The 14,014-nt window shown below is 39.8% G+C and overlaps 1 protein-coding gene and 2 long non-coding RNA genes across 4 annotated transcripts in view; 1 reads left to right on the forward strand and 2 right to left on the reverse strand.

Moving 5' to 3' along the window:
* LOC116705557 (protein kinase C epsilon type) overlaps positions 1-14,014 on the forward strand; it is a 75,622-nt gene that overhangs the window by 47,672 nt on the left and 13,936 nt on the right. For both annotated transcript variants that reach the window (XM_032541827.1, XM_032541826.1), the window contains exon 11: positions 7,025-7,179. In XM_032541827.1, the coding sequence (XP_032397718.1) occupies positions 7,025-7,179 (155 nt within the window). The remainder of the gene's footprint in view (positions 1-7,024; positions 7,180-14,014) is intronic.
* LOC116705563 (uncharacterized) overlaps positions 5,470-14,014 on the reverse strand; it is a 23,381-nt gene continuing 14,836 nt past the window's right edge. The window contains exons 2-3 of the long non-coding RNA XR_004335956.1: positions 6,709-6,718; positions 5,470-5,479 (exon numbers count right to left, since the gene is read on the reverse strand). This is a non-coding gene — a long non-coding RNA (uncharacterized LOC116705563). The remainder of the gene's footprint in view (positions 5,480-6,708; positions 6,719-14,014) is intronic.
* Positions 11,518-14,014, reverse strand: part of LOC116705564 (uncharacterized) — a 14,197-nt gene continuing 11,700 nt past the window's right edge. Inside the window, exon 3 of the long non-coding RNA XR_004335957.1 lies at positions 11,518-11,588. This is a non-coding gene — a long non-coding RNA (uncharacterized LOC116705564). The remainder of the gene's footprint in view (positions 11,589-14,014) is intronic.

Below are 14,014 nucleotides of genomic sequence, written 5' to 3' on the forward strand. Positions count from 1 at the left end.
AGGATATGAAGAGGAAGGCCAATGATTGTGAAGGTGGGTTAGCACGCAGAATGTTATGGGGTGGTGGATCACGGAAAGGGGTTGTTGACTTACTTAAAACATAAAAAGGGTTTGGTACATGTAAAACTAGAGAAATATTGTTGTGTATATTGATGATCCTGTTGTAAATTCTAAAAAAAATGATTGAAAGTGAATGAGGGGTGGGAAACATACAAGCTTCGGCTTAATCCTGCTTTTTTCAGAATTCTTTTTTGTATGTGTGTATGTATATGTGTGTATTATGTATATATATATATATATATATATATATGTGTGTGTGTGTGTGTGTGTGTGTGTATGTATGTATGTATATGTGTGTGTACATATACACACATACATACATGTGTATAAAATAAAAATAAAATAAAAAAAAGTCATACAGACGGCAACAATTACACTACACATGACTATCCTCTACCTTCTTTCGGCTCCTTTAAGTCACATGCACGCGCGCGCACACACACACACACAATCTGCACACTACACTTGATCATGGCTTTAAAATGACCTGAGTTTTCCTGGAAGTCTGTTTCTCATGAAACTAATCAAGTCCAACTCTATTTTCTTTGACCAATGAAATCCAAGTGTCCTGCTCATTTGTTTTTTACGGGAACGCAGTGTAAGAAGATATTCTGTGGGAGGACCAGCAGCCCACAGTGCGCATTTAACTCCTGTCAGCCATCGTGAGCAACACCAATGAGGGGCATTAGCATACGAGAACATGAAACACCACGCACACACACATACACACTATACACAGAGTGTAGTCACCTGTAGGTCGGCCAGCCAATATGTGTCATTCTTACAGTGGAGAGTTTCTCCTTTCAAACCTACAGTCATTAGGGGATACACAGTGTGTCTGCCAGCCCGGGATACACCCACACACACACACACACACACACAACACACACACACACACACACACACACACACACACACCACACACACACAACCACACCACACAAACACTCATACACACCCACCACACACCACACACTACACACACCACCACACATATTGTGCTGTTGGATATAAACACGCGAGTGGTTCAGAAGAGACACATGCGGACCATTACTGCAGTTCAGACTAAAACATGTTCGGTAGGGAAAGAAGTCTATAGACAGGGGGGTGAAACAGACTTTGTAACTAAAAAACAGAGAAATGCTACATTTCTAATCTTTAGAATCACTAAATGTATACATTATTATAGAGTTAAATTATTGTAGGAATTATGCATAACTGACATTTAAAAAAAATCTCATGTACTGCCTCCAGTACTTCAAAGTACCCCTAGGGGTACCCCCATATTAGTAACCCTGCTTCAGAGCAGTGATACTTCTGTTGTTGCAAGGGCTACTTGGAAAGATTGTGAAACATCTAAACTCATTCGAAAATAGATAAGAATAATGACTTAAACAGTTCAAATGACTTGCTAAAAACTTGCTTGTGTGTTTGTGTGTTTTTTGTGTGTGTGTGTGTGTGTGTGTGTGTGTGTGTACACAACCACATGTCACATGTCAGGAAAATGAGCCTTAACCATCTTCTTAGGTGAGTTGCAACCAGTGTTGTAGTTTTTCTGGACTCAAAGTAACATTTTATGATCCAACTTTAATACGTAACTTAAAATGTGCTTAAAAAGTAGAACAAGAAGACCTTTGTAAATAGGTTTTAATTCTTTTTGTTCTCAAAGGTGCATATTAAACTGGAGTAATCACCTTCATTATGCATTCCTTTGCCCCTAACCTAGTAAACTAGTAAGCCTGAGCCGGACTTCTCCGGCCTTCCATATATTTTAAGCTTTCTCCCAAATCGGCCAATCATCATCCAAATAGGCCTTTCTGGACTTTTCCAGAACGCCCAGATTGTCAGTCTGTCCCTTGTGGACAGACTCTCTGTACAGAGGAAGTGCAGACTCTGGTAGGACCAGACTGGTCTCTAATAAGCAGAATGAAGTCCTGTTTCTTTTTTCTCATTTGGAGGCGGTTGACATTACATCACATTCTGCACGTTCTGGACACCATGCAGATTCATAGAGAGAGTGGGTGGCTGTGCAAAGTATTAGGAGACAAGCTTAATTTAACTGCACTGTTTATTTATTTTTTTGTAAAGCACAAGCATTCTTGATCTGGTTCCAGGGCCACACGCACAATACACACTGTCCCCCAATTACAATCATATCCTGATGCCATCATCAGTGGGGGGAAAAAAGAAAAGAAAAATCCTGCCCTCCTCTTAAAGACAGAGTCCGTAACATACATGCACGACGCCAAAGTCGACCAAAAAGAATGATTTCTCTATTTGGACATTACTAGAGCAGCATTCACAAGGGAAGCAGTGTGATGAGGCCTGCATCGAGCAGTAGGAAAACAGCAATCAGACAGTGTGAAGATCTGAATCAGAGTGAAACCGCAGAGTGAAAACAGAACCGGGCTCCGAGTTCTGTTGAGTGAAATCACTGAGGGCATCTCTACTGGGACGGCGCTGTGTGGTAATGACTAGCAGCCAAGCGCTAATGGCTCGTAATGTTCCGGGGAACACAGGGCAGCAATTCACGTTATTTTTTTATTTTTTTTTGTACACGGACAAAAGTTCAAACCCCACTTGTTGTTCTTTTTTTTTTCTTTTTTTTGTCCCAGTTTTGACTGATTTTGATGAGTGTATTTACTTCATGAAGGGAGTTCATGTTGTTGCTGAGGACATGGCGTCCGGGACATGCAGTTATCCGTTCTTACAGATGGCAGATTTGAAGATTAATTAGGTTTGTTTATATAACCTTAGTTTAAATGTAATTGTATCCTCATGTTCAAGGAGGATTATAGATATAGAACCAACATTAGAATAGAATAAAAACACAAGTTCTGGTGTAACTTTTATTCTTGTATTTTAATCATTTTTGTGTAAAGCACCTTTAACCCTGTTACTGAAATGCGCGATACAAATAAAGCTGCCTCCCAGTGCTTTACTTCAGTATTTCCACTTGTATTTATAATTACTGCTTCTTTCTTCTTTCCTCCTTGCTCTCACTTCTCGTCCTTTCTTTTTTGTTTGTTTCCTTTAACTTTTTTTTTAGTTTTGAATTAATTGTTACTAATTGTAACATGTTCTTCCAAAAAATAAGGACCAAAGAAAAGTAAGTCCCATTCATCTTCCCTTCCTTTTCTGTGGTCCTTATTTCCCCCTTTCTTTCTTTCCTTAATGCTTTCTCCCTCCGTCACTGCCCTTCTGGACTTGAAATATTTTCCTTGTTTCCAGGTTATGAGTTTATTACCTTTACATGTAGTTTATTATTCCCATTGTAGTGTTGTTACGTAAGTACGGAGATTAGTTCTCTTGCACTTCTGATGCAGAAGACAAACGTGTCTTTGTGTGTCACACACACACACACACACACACACACACACACACACACACAAGAAAATAGCCATCACGAGGTTATTGCCTGTGTTGGATTCCTGGTAAGTATGTATAGAACATGGAGTGTGTGTGTGTGTGTGTGTGTGTGTGTGTGTGTGTGTGTGTGTGTGTGTGTGTGTGTGTGTGTGTGTGTGTGTGTGTCAGCAGGGGGGAGCCAGTATCTGTACATTTGTAATTACACTCAGGAAATGTTATTCATGTTTGATTGGGTGGGACCAGCCGGGACTTTGGGTACATTTAAACAAACTATCTCAACATCCTGTTTAAAGTCGCCTTGTGAGAAAGAGAGAGCGAGAGAGAGAGAGAGAGAGAGAGAGACTCTTATGTAAGATGCTGCCCCGAGGCCTCTTTAATCTGATACTGGAGAGGAAACCTGAGGTCAGCTTTAAAAACATGGAGCGTTAATGTTGTGCTATCAGCCGCGAAGGCCTCCGCTGCTGAATTCACTTTTGCTGAATTCAGGTGAAACTAATCACTTAGAAGTAATGTCTCAGTATATGCAAATTATACAAGTCACCTTACAGAGAAATGATGCGGATGAGTTTCATGCAGTGAGGTATCCAGCTTTCATTTGGGGAAAAGAAGAAACTGACAAACCCTTTTCAGATAAGTGTAATTTACAGTTATTAGCCAATAATGTCTCCATTTGCTTGTTTGATCCAAATGTGGTTTCTTCGCTGGATTTCCAGAAAATATACAAAGTCATATTGATTTCAAATGACATGTGATAGATCCTAGTTTCATATGACTCACCCCAGCGCTGTACTGTTGTCTGTTCCGCTGCCTGTTTTAAATTTATGTTCAATTCAACCATGTTTTTTTAACAATGATTTCGTTTTGCATCTTTAAAAAACTTGCTTAAAAATGACAGCGTCAGGGCTCCAGGGTGGCTCTCCTGGTACAGCAGGCCCCCATGTATAGAGGTTTACTCCTTCACGCAGTGGCCGCATGTTCGACTCCGACCTGTGGCCCTTTTCTGTCTTCAGCTGTCCTATGAAAATAAAGAATAAAGGCCAAAAATGGCCAAAAGATTATCTAAAAAATAAACTAAATAAATGGCGCTGTCAAACAGAAAATCAGAACTGGGACATAGCCGATCTCAGGATTTCTGTATATATGTGTGTGTGTGTGTGTGTGTGTATATATATATATAGATATAGATATAGATATAGATGTAGATGTATATAGATGTAGATGTAGATATAGATATATATAGATATTACATCTCAGCACAATCTTCCAAATTGATTTTAAGTTATTCAAATTAGAAATTCCCATGTTCCAAAAGGAGTAGGAAGAATTAAAAATATATATATACACTTTATACTTTAGTTAAATACAAAACAGTTTGATGTTTCACTTATTTATACATGTTTGCATACACATACTGTACTTGTACTGTATATCTACCTACCTGCACATACATAAATGCATACACATACACACACATGCAAACATGCATACACATAGACACACATGCATACACATAAGACACACATGCATACATGCATACACACACATTTACACATTTTTTTCTTTGACGTCTGTCTACTTTGTTATCTATCTACATCAAACCGAATGATAACCCATCCAAACTAGACTTAGTATATAAACCCAGGAGCCATATAGTCAGTATACAATACTATCACTGACAACCTTTTCATATGCATTCAATATATTCAGTTTAAATAGTCTCTTAAAATTGCTCATTGTTGTACACGATGATTTCCTCTCTGTACTGCAGCTGTTCCATAAATGAACTGTATTGTTCGCCAGCTGTTGATTTACAAGTGAAGAGTTGAAGTCAACAATATCTTTGTTTTGTAGTGCTTTTAGTTTGATGAAACGTGGAGTAGTTGCTTTACTGCTCTGTAAGTGGTTTTATTTGCAATTCTTAAGGCTCTCTTTTGAAAGATGAATATAATAAGTCACCTCTGCTGTAGTAGGGGAAAGCAGGGAGAAAGTTCGTGGTTACGGGAATATCTTTTGGAAATGGCATTGTGAAGAAAAACAGGATTGTGAAAACCTTACCCAGAAAGAGGATCATTGGAAACAGCCTGTTTGGGGAACCACATGCTTCCCGGCTGACCTGTCTCATTTCTGAAGACCGGATGGGACTTTGTTTCAAGTGAAAAGCCCAGAATTTCCAAAGAAATGGTGTTTAAGATCAATTTCAAGTTTAGTGTGCAAACTGTATAATCATGCTCAAGGCTAGAGACCGGTTCACTTACAAGGGCCACGGCGCAATAGTGTGGGATTAAAGGTTTAAGAATGGATAGAGAATGGACTGAAGTGAGAAAGATCATGAGCATACAATGACCGCAAAGGGACTGCTCCTGGTTTCTTAAATACTGAGCTGTTTATATCACAACCACCCAAGCACACACACACACACACACACACACACACACACACACACACACACACACACACACACACACACACACACACACACACACACACACACACACACACACACACATACTCTTTCTCTCTCTTATTTCCTATATGGAGAAAGCAAGCTGGAATTCAGGAAGGGGGGCATTTTCCCCTGGAGCCCATTTTCAGTACCAAGAGAATAGAGCTTGGAGGGTGTGGTGTGTGTGTGTGTGTGTGTGTGTGTGTGTGTGTCACAGGAAGTAGAGGCCACATAGTAGCCAAGTATTTTGTGTGTTTTTACACCCAGTCAAAGTCTTTTACTTTGTTAAATGTTGTTGTAGTCATTCAAATTTTGTGGAATCTCTGCCTTCTTCATAACCACTTCCATAAGTCATCATACAGTACGTCTCAATCAGAGGAAGTGATGTGGAGAGAAATAATCTGTAAAATGCGTTACAATACTTACTTCAAGTGTTATACACAGCTGGACAATATTCATGCCCAACTGACTTCTCAGGAATCTTTTTGACAAATCTTAGTGAAATACTTTATAGTTTTAGAAATTAACATTAATTGGAGAGAAGTTATGACATCATGTTAAGGGCCAATTCAGATATAATGTGTTTTTGAAACTGACTGGCTAGTAGTCCTTACCTAGGTACTGTCAAGGCCCTCATACTCTGCTTCTGACTGGCTAGTAGTCCTTACCTAGGTACTGTCAAGGCCCTCATACTCTGCTTCTGACTGGCTAGTAGTCCTTACCTAGGTACTGTCAGGGCCTCATACTCTGCTTCTGACTGGCTAGTAGTCCTTACCTAGATACTGTCAGGGCCTCATACTCTGCTTCTGACTGGCTAGTAGTCCTTACCTAGGTACTGTCAAGGCCCTCGTACTCTGCTTCTGACTGGCTAGTAGTCCTTACCTAGGTACTGTCAGGGCACGCCCTCCTACTCTGCTTCTGACTGGCTAGTAGTCCTTACCTAGGTACTGTCAGGGCACGCCCTCCTACTCTGCTTCTGACTGGCTAGTAGTCCTTACAGGGTGAAAAGAGGAGCTGCAGTAATGTGCATCACAACTAAAATATGGACTCTAAAGCTGAACTCAAATCAACTATCACTGTACTGCTTCTCCTTCATTCAGCTTATACACACGTTAAAAGTGAGTGACTCTCTCTCTCTCGCTCTCTCTCCAGGACCGCTTGTTTTTCGTGATGGAGTACGTCAACGGAGGTGACCTGATGTTTCAGATTCAACGGTCCAGGAAGTTTGACGAGGCCAGATCTCGTTTTTACGCGGCCGAGGTCACGTCCGCTCTGATGTTCCTACACCGGCATGGAGTCATATACAGGTAACCACGCCAACGGTGTTAGCATCACACCTTCAACAGGTCTCCATACAGTACACACTGTTTGCACTCAGGCCTTTTTTTCCCTCCAGATTTGTATTAATATGATCGGGAGTTTTTTGTTTCATGCCGAGTTGCCACATTAGTCCAATAGGGCGGCTGTGGCTCAGGGGGTAGAGCAGAAGGTTGGTGGTTTGATACCTGGCCCTGCAGTGCCATGTCAAAATGTCCATGGGCAAGACATTGAACCCTGAATTGCTCCCGATGCTGCGCCAACGATGTGAGAATAGTATCATCTATTTGTGTAGCATCCTCGGCCACAGTGTATGTATGTGTGTGAACGGGGCCTGTATGTTAAAGCTCTTTGAGTAGTTGTTATGACTAAGAAAATCTATATATATATATATATGTATATAGATATAGATATATATAGATATGGGTACCCCTAAAATGGAATGTGGCCCCAGTCTGGCCCCACCATTTGAAATGGTGTAGAACTGCCACTGTCATTGTGTGTCTGTCGGCCGGTCGGTCTACCAGTCTACCGCTTCAGACTGAAATATCTATCTATCTCCATCAGGAAACTGACTGACAGAGGGGCTCATTTGAACACAAAGCAAAGTTTGTTGGGCATTCATGGAGTGCTGTTGTGTCCAGTCCTACTGGCACACAACTGATATTCTTTTCAGAGAAAAATATTTTCTTTGGTTGTGAAACTCCAACTCGTTTAAGCCAGGAAGTGCTCGGTGTTGGTCTGCTGGTCGAGATTACCTCAGCGTCCTTCTACAGGTGCTATTATCTGTCTGTTTGGACTCCTCCATCATAATATCATTGTCAACCAATAGCAAACACGCAGCTGGTCCCACAAAAGCAGCACGCTGCTTGAATCACAACACCATTGTGATGGACGGAGGCTCAGTGCAGGTTCGGGCAGTTTGTTCCCAGAAATAACTGGGATGGAAGAAAAGTCAGGTCTTCTTTCCGGTGTTTTCTCCTCACAAATATGAAGTTTGATTTGGTGTTTAGATTCTCTCGTCATGCAACCTGTGTGTGGGTGTGTATGTGTGTCTGTGTGCATGCGTGTGTGTGAGTGCATTGGTGGCTTGTCTGACAAATTCTAAGCCTGCCTATTGAGTTGTTTGCCGATAGTGATTGGTACCAATCAATCAAATTGACCTATTGATTTATTGTTCAAAGTAGCATGTGACAGTTTTGTCATTTGTGTCATTTTTTAACCCTAACCTCTGTGTGTGTGTGTGTGTGTGTGTGTGTGTGTGTGTGTGTGTGTCTGTCAAGGTCATAATAGTCAACAAAAACAAACAAAATAATGAATAGTAGGTGGGAAAAAAAGTGTCTTTAACTGAAATAAAGATAAAAATGTACCAAAATTCGGAAAACAGCGGCTGAGTCTGATTATTATTTGATTATGACTGTGTCCGATAAAAGCAAGTGCCTCGCAGTGGAAGGTGGCAAAATATGTTGACAATTTATTAAAGGGAAAAATCCCATGAATTTGAAAGAACATTTGAGAAGTGCGCAGAAGGAGGCTGACCTAGGTTACCTTTTTTTTTTAGCTTTTTTAAGATGACTTTTCGGGTCTTTTTCCCTTTTTTTCTGAGGGACAGTGTAGAGATAGGAAAGGTGGGAGAGAGATGGGGGAGGACACGCAGCAAAGGGTCGCAGGTGGGACTCAAACCTGGGCCGCTGCAAAGGACTCAGCCCACATGGGGCGCACGCTCTAACTGGGGGAGCTAGAGGCCGCCCCCCATCTCGCTCTCACTGCGGCGTCTTGTGTAGACTGTTTACACGTCTGTCCTCATCATATGTACATTGTATGTACTGGTGTTATTGTTGAATATGTTCTGAATACATATTTCTAAAATTGGATGATGTTTTTTGTTGTGTTATTATTACACAACACTTTTTCTGACCTTTTTGAGTCTTGGCCCTGACAAATAACCCCAATACAAAAAAGACTAAAACTAACACACTAAGCGTTTTCAAAAAAATAAACTAGCAAACCCGCTTTCAAAACAAATTAAAACTTAACTGAATTTGAAAAGAAAAAGTCAAAATGAAATAAAAAAAAAAAAAATGAAAAACGCGCGTGTGTGTGTGTGTGTGTGTGTGTGTGTGTGTAGTTACGTGTGGTCATGCTGGTATCTGGGTATTTAAGCCCCCAACGACTCCTTCCAGGCAGCGCTGCCTGTAGTGGATTAGGCCATGGTTAGGGTTAGGGGCCTTGAACGGTTGCAGTGCTGCCTGGAAGTCGAGGTAGGGGCTTCAAACACTGACGTTGAGCGGTCATGCCATCTGTGCCATGTTGAAGCTAGCGAGGACTGTTGAGGCTGTTTGTGCGATTTTGTTTATGTCATTATGTTTCCTGTTCACCTGGTTTATCGTTTTGCCATCAGAGTATTTACCAAACACGCTCACGTTTATGTTGTAAGACTTCTGGACCCTCATTGCCCTGGGCCCTGACCTCAACCTTAAGCCAACTGAACCCAGGTATTATGAGTATATATGTGTTATGAAATGAAACATGACTGAACAAGTACATGAGCTCTTCTTGTTGGATCTTTTTGGATTATTTTGGACTACTTTGTAACTGACTTTGATAGATAATTCAATTAGTAGAGACATGTTTGCAGATATGCAAATAAGGTTTATAATAAAATATACAAAGTCTTTGGCGATTAGACTGCATCGCTATACAAATATTTCATATATACATATATAGGGGTAGAGAACCATCAGACCCCCGAGGGACTCTAGACACTGGTGGTGGTGACGAAGGAGCCCGAAGACCAGACCGAAGGAGGCTCCAGACCGGTCAGCTGGAGTAGAGGACTGGAGGTGGAAGGGGGGGTGGAGGGTCGCACTCTTTGCCTGCAACGACAGCTGATAGCAAAGGGAGAAACAGATTTAAAGCACAGAACAGGCGCCATCTTTTTGTTTTTTATACATCATGCAGTGTTTCAAAGCGTCTTGAAAAGTCTCAAAAATTCTAACATTTTAAAATCCAAATTGCAGGTCTTCATTTCAGCTTTAGTGCGTAAGTTTTTAATAATAGGTAATGTCTGTTACAAGCTGTTGCCAAATGAGATGCTACAGAGCTAATGAAGACTTCCAGCTCCACACAACTCTCTCTGGATTTCTCAGTATGTTCAGAAGATTGTGTTGTTCGGTGACTTTCCCGCGCAGAAACTGGAGTGAAGATAATGACCTCTTCTGAAGAGTCCATCATGTTATTTTAATCCTCCGTGTCCTCCTTGGCTACTAGCAACTGTGTGGAGGAGGGGTGGGGGTGAAGCTTGAATTTGCTGAAGTATTGTGTCACAGGTCCTGAAATCCTTTTGAAAAAGTTTTAATTTCCATACGTCCATTTAACACTCCTTCTATTGCTCATTGGAATATGGAAGTTTTAGTTCTTTCTTTCCTTCTTTTAGTCCAAATATAATTGGCTGTATATGTACAGATCAGTGTTACTCTGTCAATTTTATTTAATTCAAATGCATTTATTTACTTTGCAAGTACTTTAGTTACTCTGCTTTTCATTGTACTTTTATGTCATGATATAGGTCTTAAATATTCATTAAGGTCTGAAACACTCACAACTTGCACTACTGTTCATTGTGTATAGTTATTTATTCTGTATTACCACAGTCATAGCCAATAGCTTGTACATAGCTGTAGTAATAGACACTTATACAGACACATATCTATACACTTATATATCATTCATACCTTGCACTCTGTTTATACTGTTGCATATATTATTAATTCATTCTGTAGCACATGTTATTTAATATGTATTTAATCACTGCTGAGGCACTGGCTAGACACCAACTACATTTTGTTGCTCTGTACTTGTGACATGCGCAATGTCAATAAAGTTGAATCTAATCTAATCTAAAAGGTCTTGGAAAGTCTTACATTTGACTTAGTAAAACCTGCAGAAACCCCGTCATGTAAATCAGTGTGTAAGACCAATGGCAAATCAGTGACTGGTGCGATTGTCCAATCAGGTTTGCTTTGCTGAGGTAGTGAAAACAGAAGTGTCAATAAGCGTCTTTTTTTTAAAAACCCTAACCCTAAAGCCCACTTTAAAAATCCATACAAATATGGAAAGATTGTAACCTGTTGAGATAGAACCGCAATGTGATTTTTAACAGCCTAACCTAGGCCTCGCCTAATCTACTCTTAATTTCACTTGTTTGACTTCAAAGGTTAATTTATTTGAAGAAATTTCTTTCTGTTGATTTTGTTATTTTGATGTGGGATTAGTTTTGGAAAGGCTAATAATTATTCCTTTTATTCAATTTTGTTTTCTCAAAACACAATACTATTTCAGTTGCACTTTTGCTAAGAGAACACATCTGTAGTTTTGCACAGTTTATAGAAATAAAGGACTGTTTTTCTTACCTTAAACACTTTCCATTAACTTACAATGACTACAGACTTCTCTTCTACCAAAACAACCTCCAGTCTTGTTGCAACATGTTAGTTTAACCAACAGAAAATACTGTATGTCTGTGTTGAAATGATATATTACACAATATAATAATATATAATATAATATAAACAACAAACTGCTCTGACGTGACATGTGGTTGTTTCGGTACCAGTTTGTTCTACTGTGTGTGTGTGTGTGTGTGTGTGTGTGTGTGTGTGTGCGTGCGCATGTGCGTGCGTACAGTATGTATGTACTGTATGTATGGTGTGTGTGTGTGTGTGCGTACAGTATGTGTTTGTGTGTGTGCGCATAGAGTATTAGTGTATGGTGTGTGTGTGCGTATAGTGTGTGTGTGTGTGTGTGTGTGTGTGTGTGTGTGTGTGTGTGTGTGTGTGTGTGTGTGCACCTGCCCTTACAGAGTCATGAATATATAAATCCTGTGATAAATAGACACAGTGTCCCCAGAATGAGCAAACTGTTTGAATAACGGGACATGAATTGTGTATTATTTTGTGTCCAGACATTAAAGGTCAGTTGAATGTGACAGAAGATAGTACAATCCTCTTTACTGCTCCACAATTAATCACAATTTTATTATATTACTAGTGCAATGTTCATAATGCAGCCGGTGGGGCGCAATGTTTATTAAAGGAATAATATGTGTCAAACTACAAATTCTATCATACAGACCAAAGGAAACAACATTTGTTTGGTTCTTGCAACAATCACACTATAATCCTTTTTAAATTTTAATATTTTTCAATGAAAATGAGAATAATGATACAAAAAGTCTCATTCCCTCCAATATCGTGAATCATATTGCAATTGCAATATCAGTGAGTTTTTCCTCATATCGTTAAGCTCTATTTCTCTTCCACACTGCACATGCTGCATGTGTGGGGGGTTACCCATGGGTGCTTCGGTTTCCTCTCACACTGCAATCACAGGGAGAACATATAAAGTCCACAAAGCAAGGCTGAGAATCGGGATGGAACTTCCTCATCAAGACAATAAAAACTGGTTCTGTATTGCTACACAGCAGCTGAAACGGGCTTTAAACCTAACACAAATCTATTTGCCTTGTTTCTATAGCAACCTATTTTCCCCCAGAGGGTTTAATTAAGCCTTATTTTGTTATGTCAGAATATTTCCAGGTATGTGGTTTTGTTTTGATCCTCAGACAACATGAAATATTACAAAATCAGTTTGTGAAACGGAGACCTGTTTGGAACTATTTTAATAATCCAAGCGCACGGCGCTTAGCGGCTGGTGAAGGGGCGTTTAGGGCGTGTACGGACTACTTTTGCTAGTTTAAAGGTGGAGAAGTTGGTCCGTGCGCCAGGCGCTTGGTTCTAAAAGGTTGTTCATAGTGTCGTCATTAATCATAGGCGTGTTTTGGGCTATGAACCGATCAGTGTCATCTCTCATTCCCTTTAAATCTCAGCCTGGCCTTAGAGCCCATTCAAGCCCATTTCCAATTTTTCCAAATCAAGGCACCAAAAAAAAAAAAAAAAAAAAAAACATTTCTTTGAAAATGATTGTAAATTATTCAAATAAGTATTGCCATATTCAAAAAGGAGTAGGAAGGAGTTAAAAAACAAAAAAAATGTCTGGTCCTACCCCCTTTTTGTTAAAAACTTTTGCACAATTAATTCTTTACTTATTAATATAGACATACTTTCACGCACATATACACATGCATACACATACAGTATACACACATGCTTAACACATGTATATACACATTTTGTGGTGGCAAAAGTTCAGAGATAAAGAGGGTTTGTTGATTAGTTCTCATCATTCAAAAGTCAGGAAAGCGGGCGAGACTACAGTCTAGTGTATTATAACAAAAAGAAGGGAGATGACAGTAAGACGGGCCAATAAGGTAACATTGTTTTGGTATATGACATTAATAATCAGACTCTGTAAGCAACCAGCAGATACAATGTGGCTTTTTTTCAGTTTCTTGAGCTGATGGGTCAAGAAACTGAAAAAAAGCACATTGTTCTGGGTCTTACAGAGTCTGATTATTAATGTCATATACCAAAACAATGTACACAATACATAACACATGACGCACAGACATCTAAAACAAAGAGCACACACCCAATGGCGGCTTGGATATGCTTGTGTGGAGAAAATGGAATAAATTAAAAAAAGGATTTAAATAAAATAAAATGCACAAAGCACACACGTACAAATGTAAAACACAAACAACATATTGCATGAAATTAAAGAATGACAGAATAAGAACTACCATCCGGTGTCGTTATTTAGGTATTTTAGCTACATGATCTCAGAGGGTCCAGTCCTGCTGGTGCCTGCTGGACCAGGACTCATTGTTACGCTGAAGGGGATTGTGTGTGTGTGTGTGTGTGTGTG

This window comes from Etheostoma spectabile, chromosome 17 (genome assembly GCF_008692095.1).
Source record: "Etheostoma spectabile isolate EspeVRDwgs_2016 chromosome 17, UIUC_Espe_1.0, whole genome shotgun sequence".
In the NCBI taxonomy this organism is placed as follows: domain Eukaryota; kingdom Metazoa; phylum Chordata; class Actinopteri; order Perciformes; family Percidae; genus Etheostoma; species Etheostoma spectabile.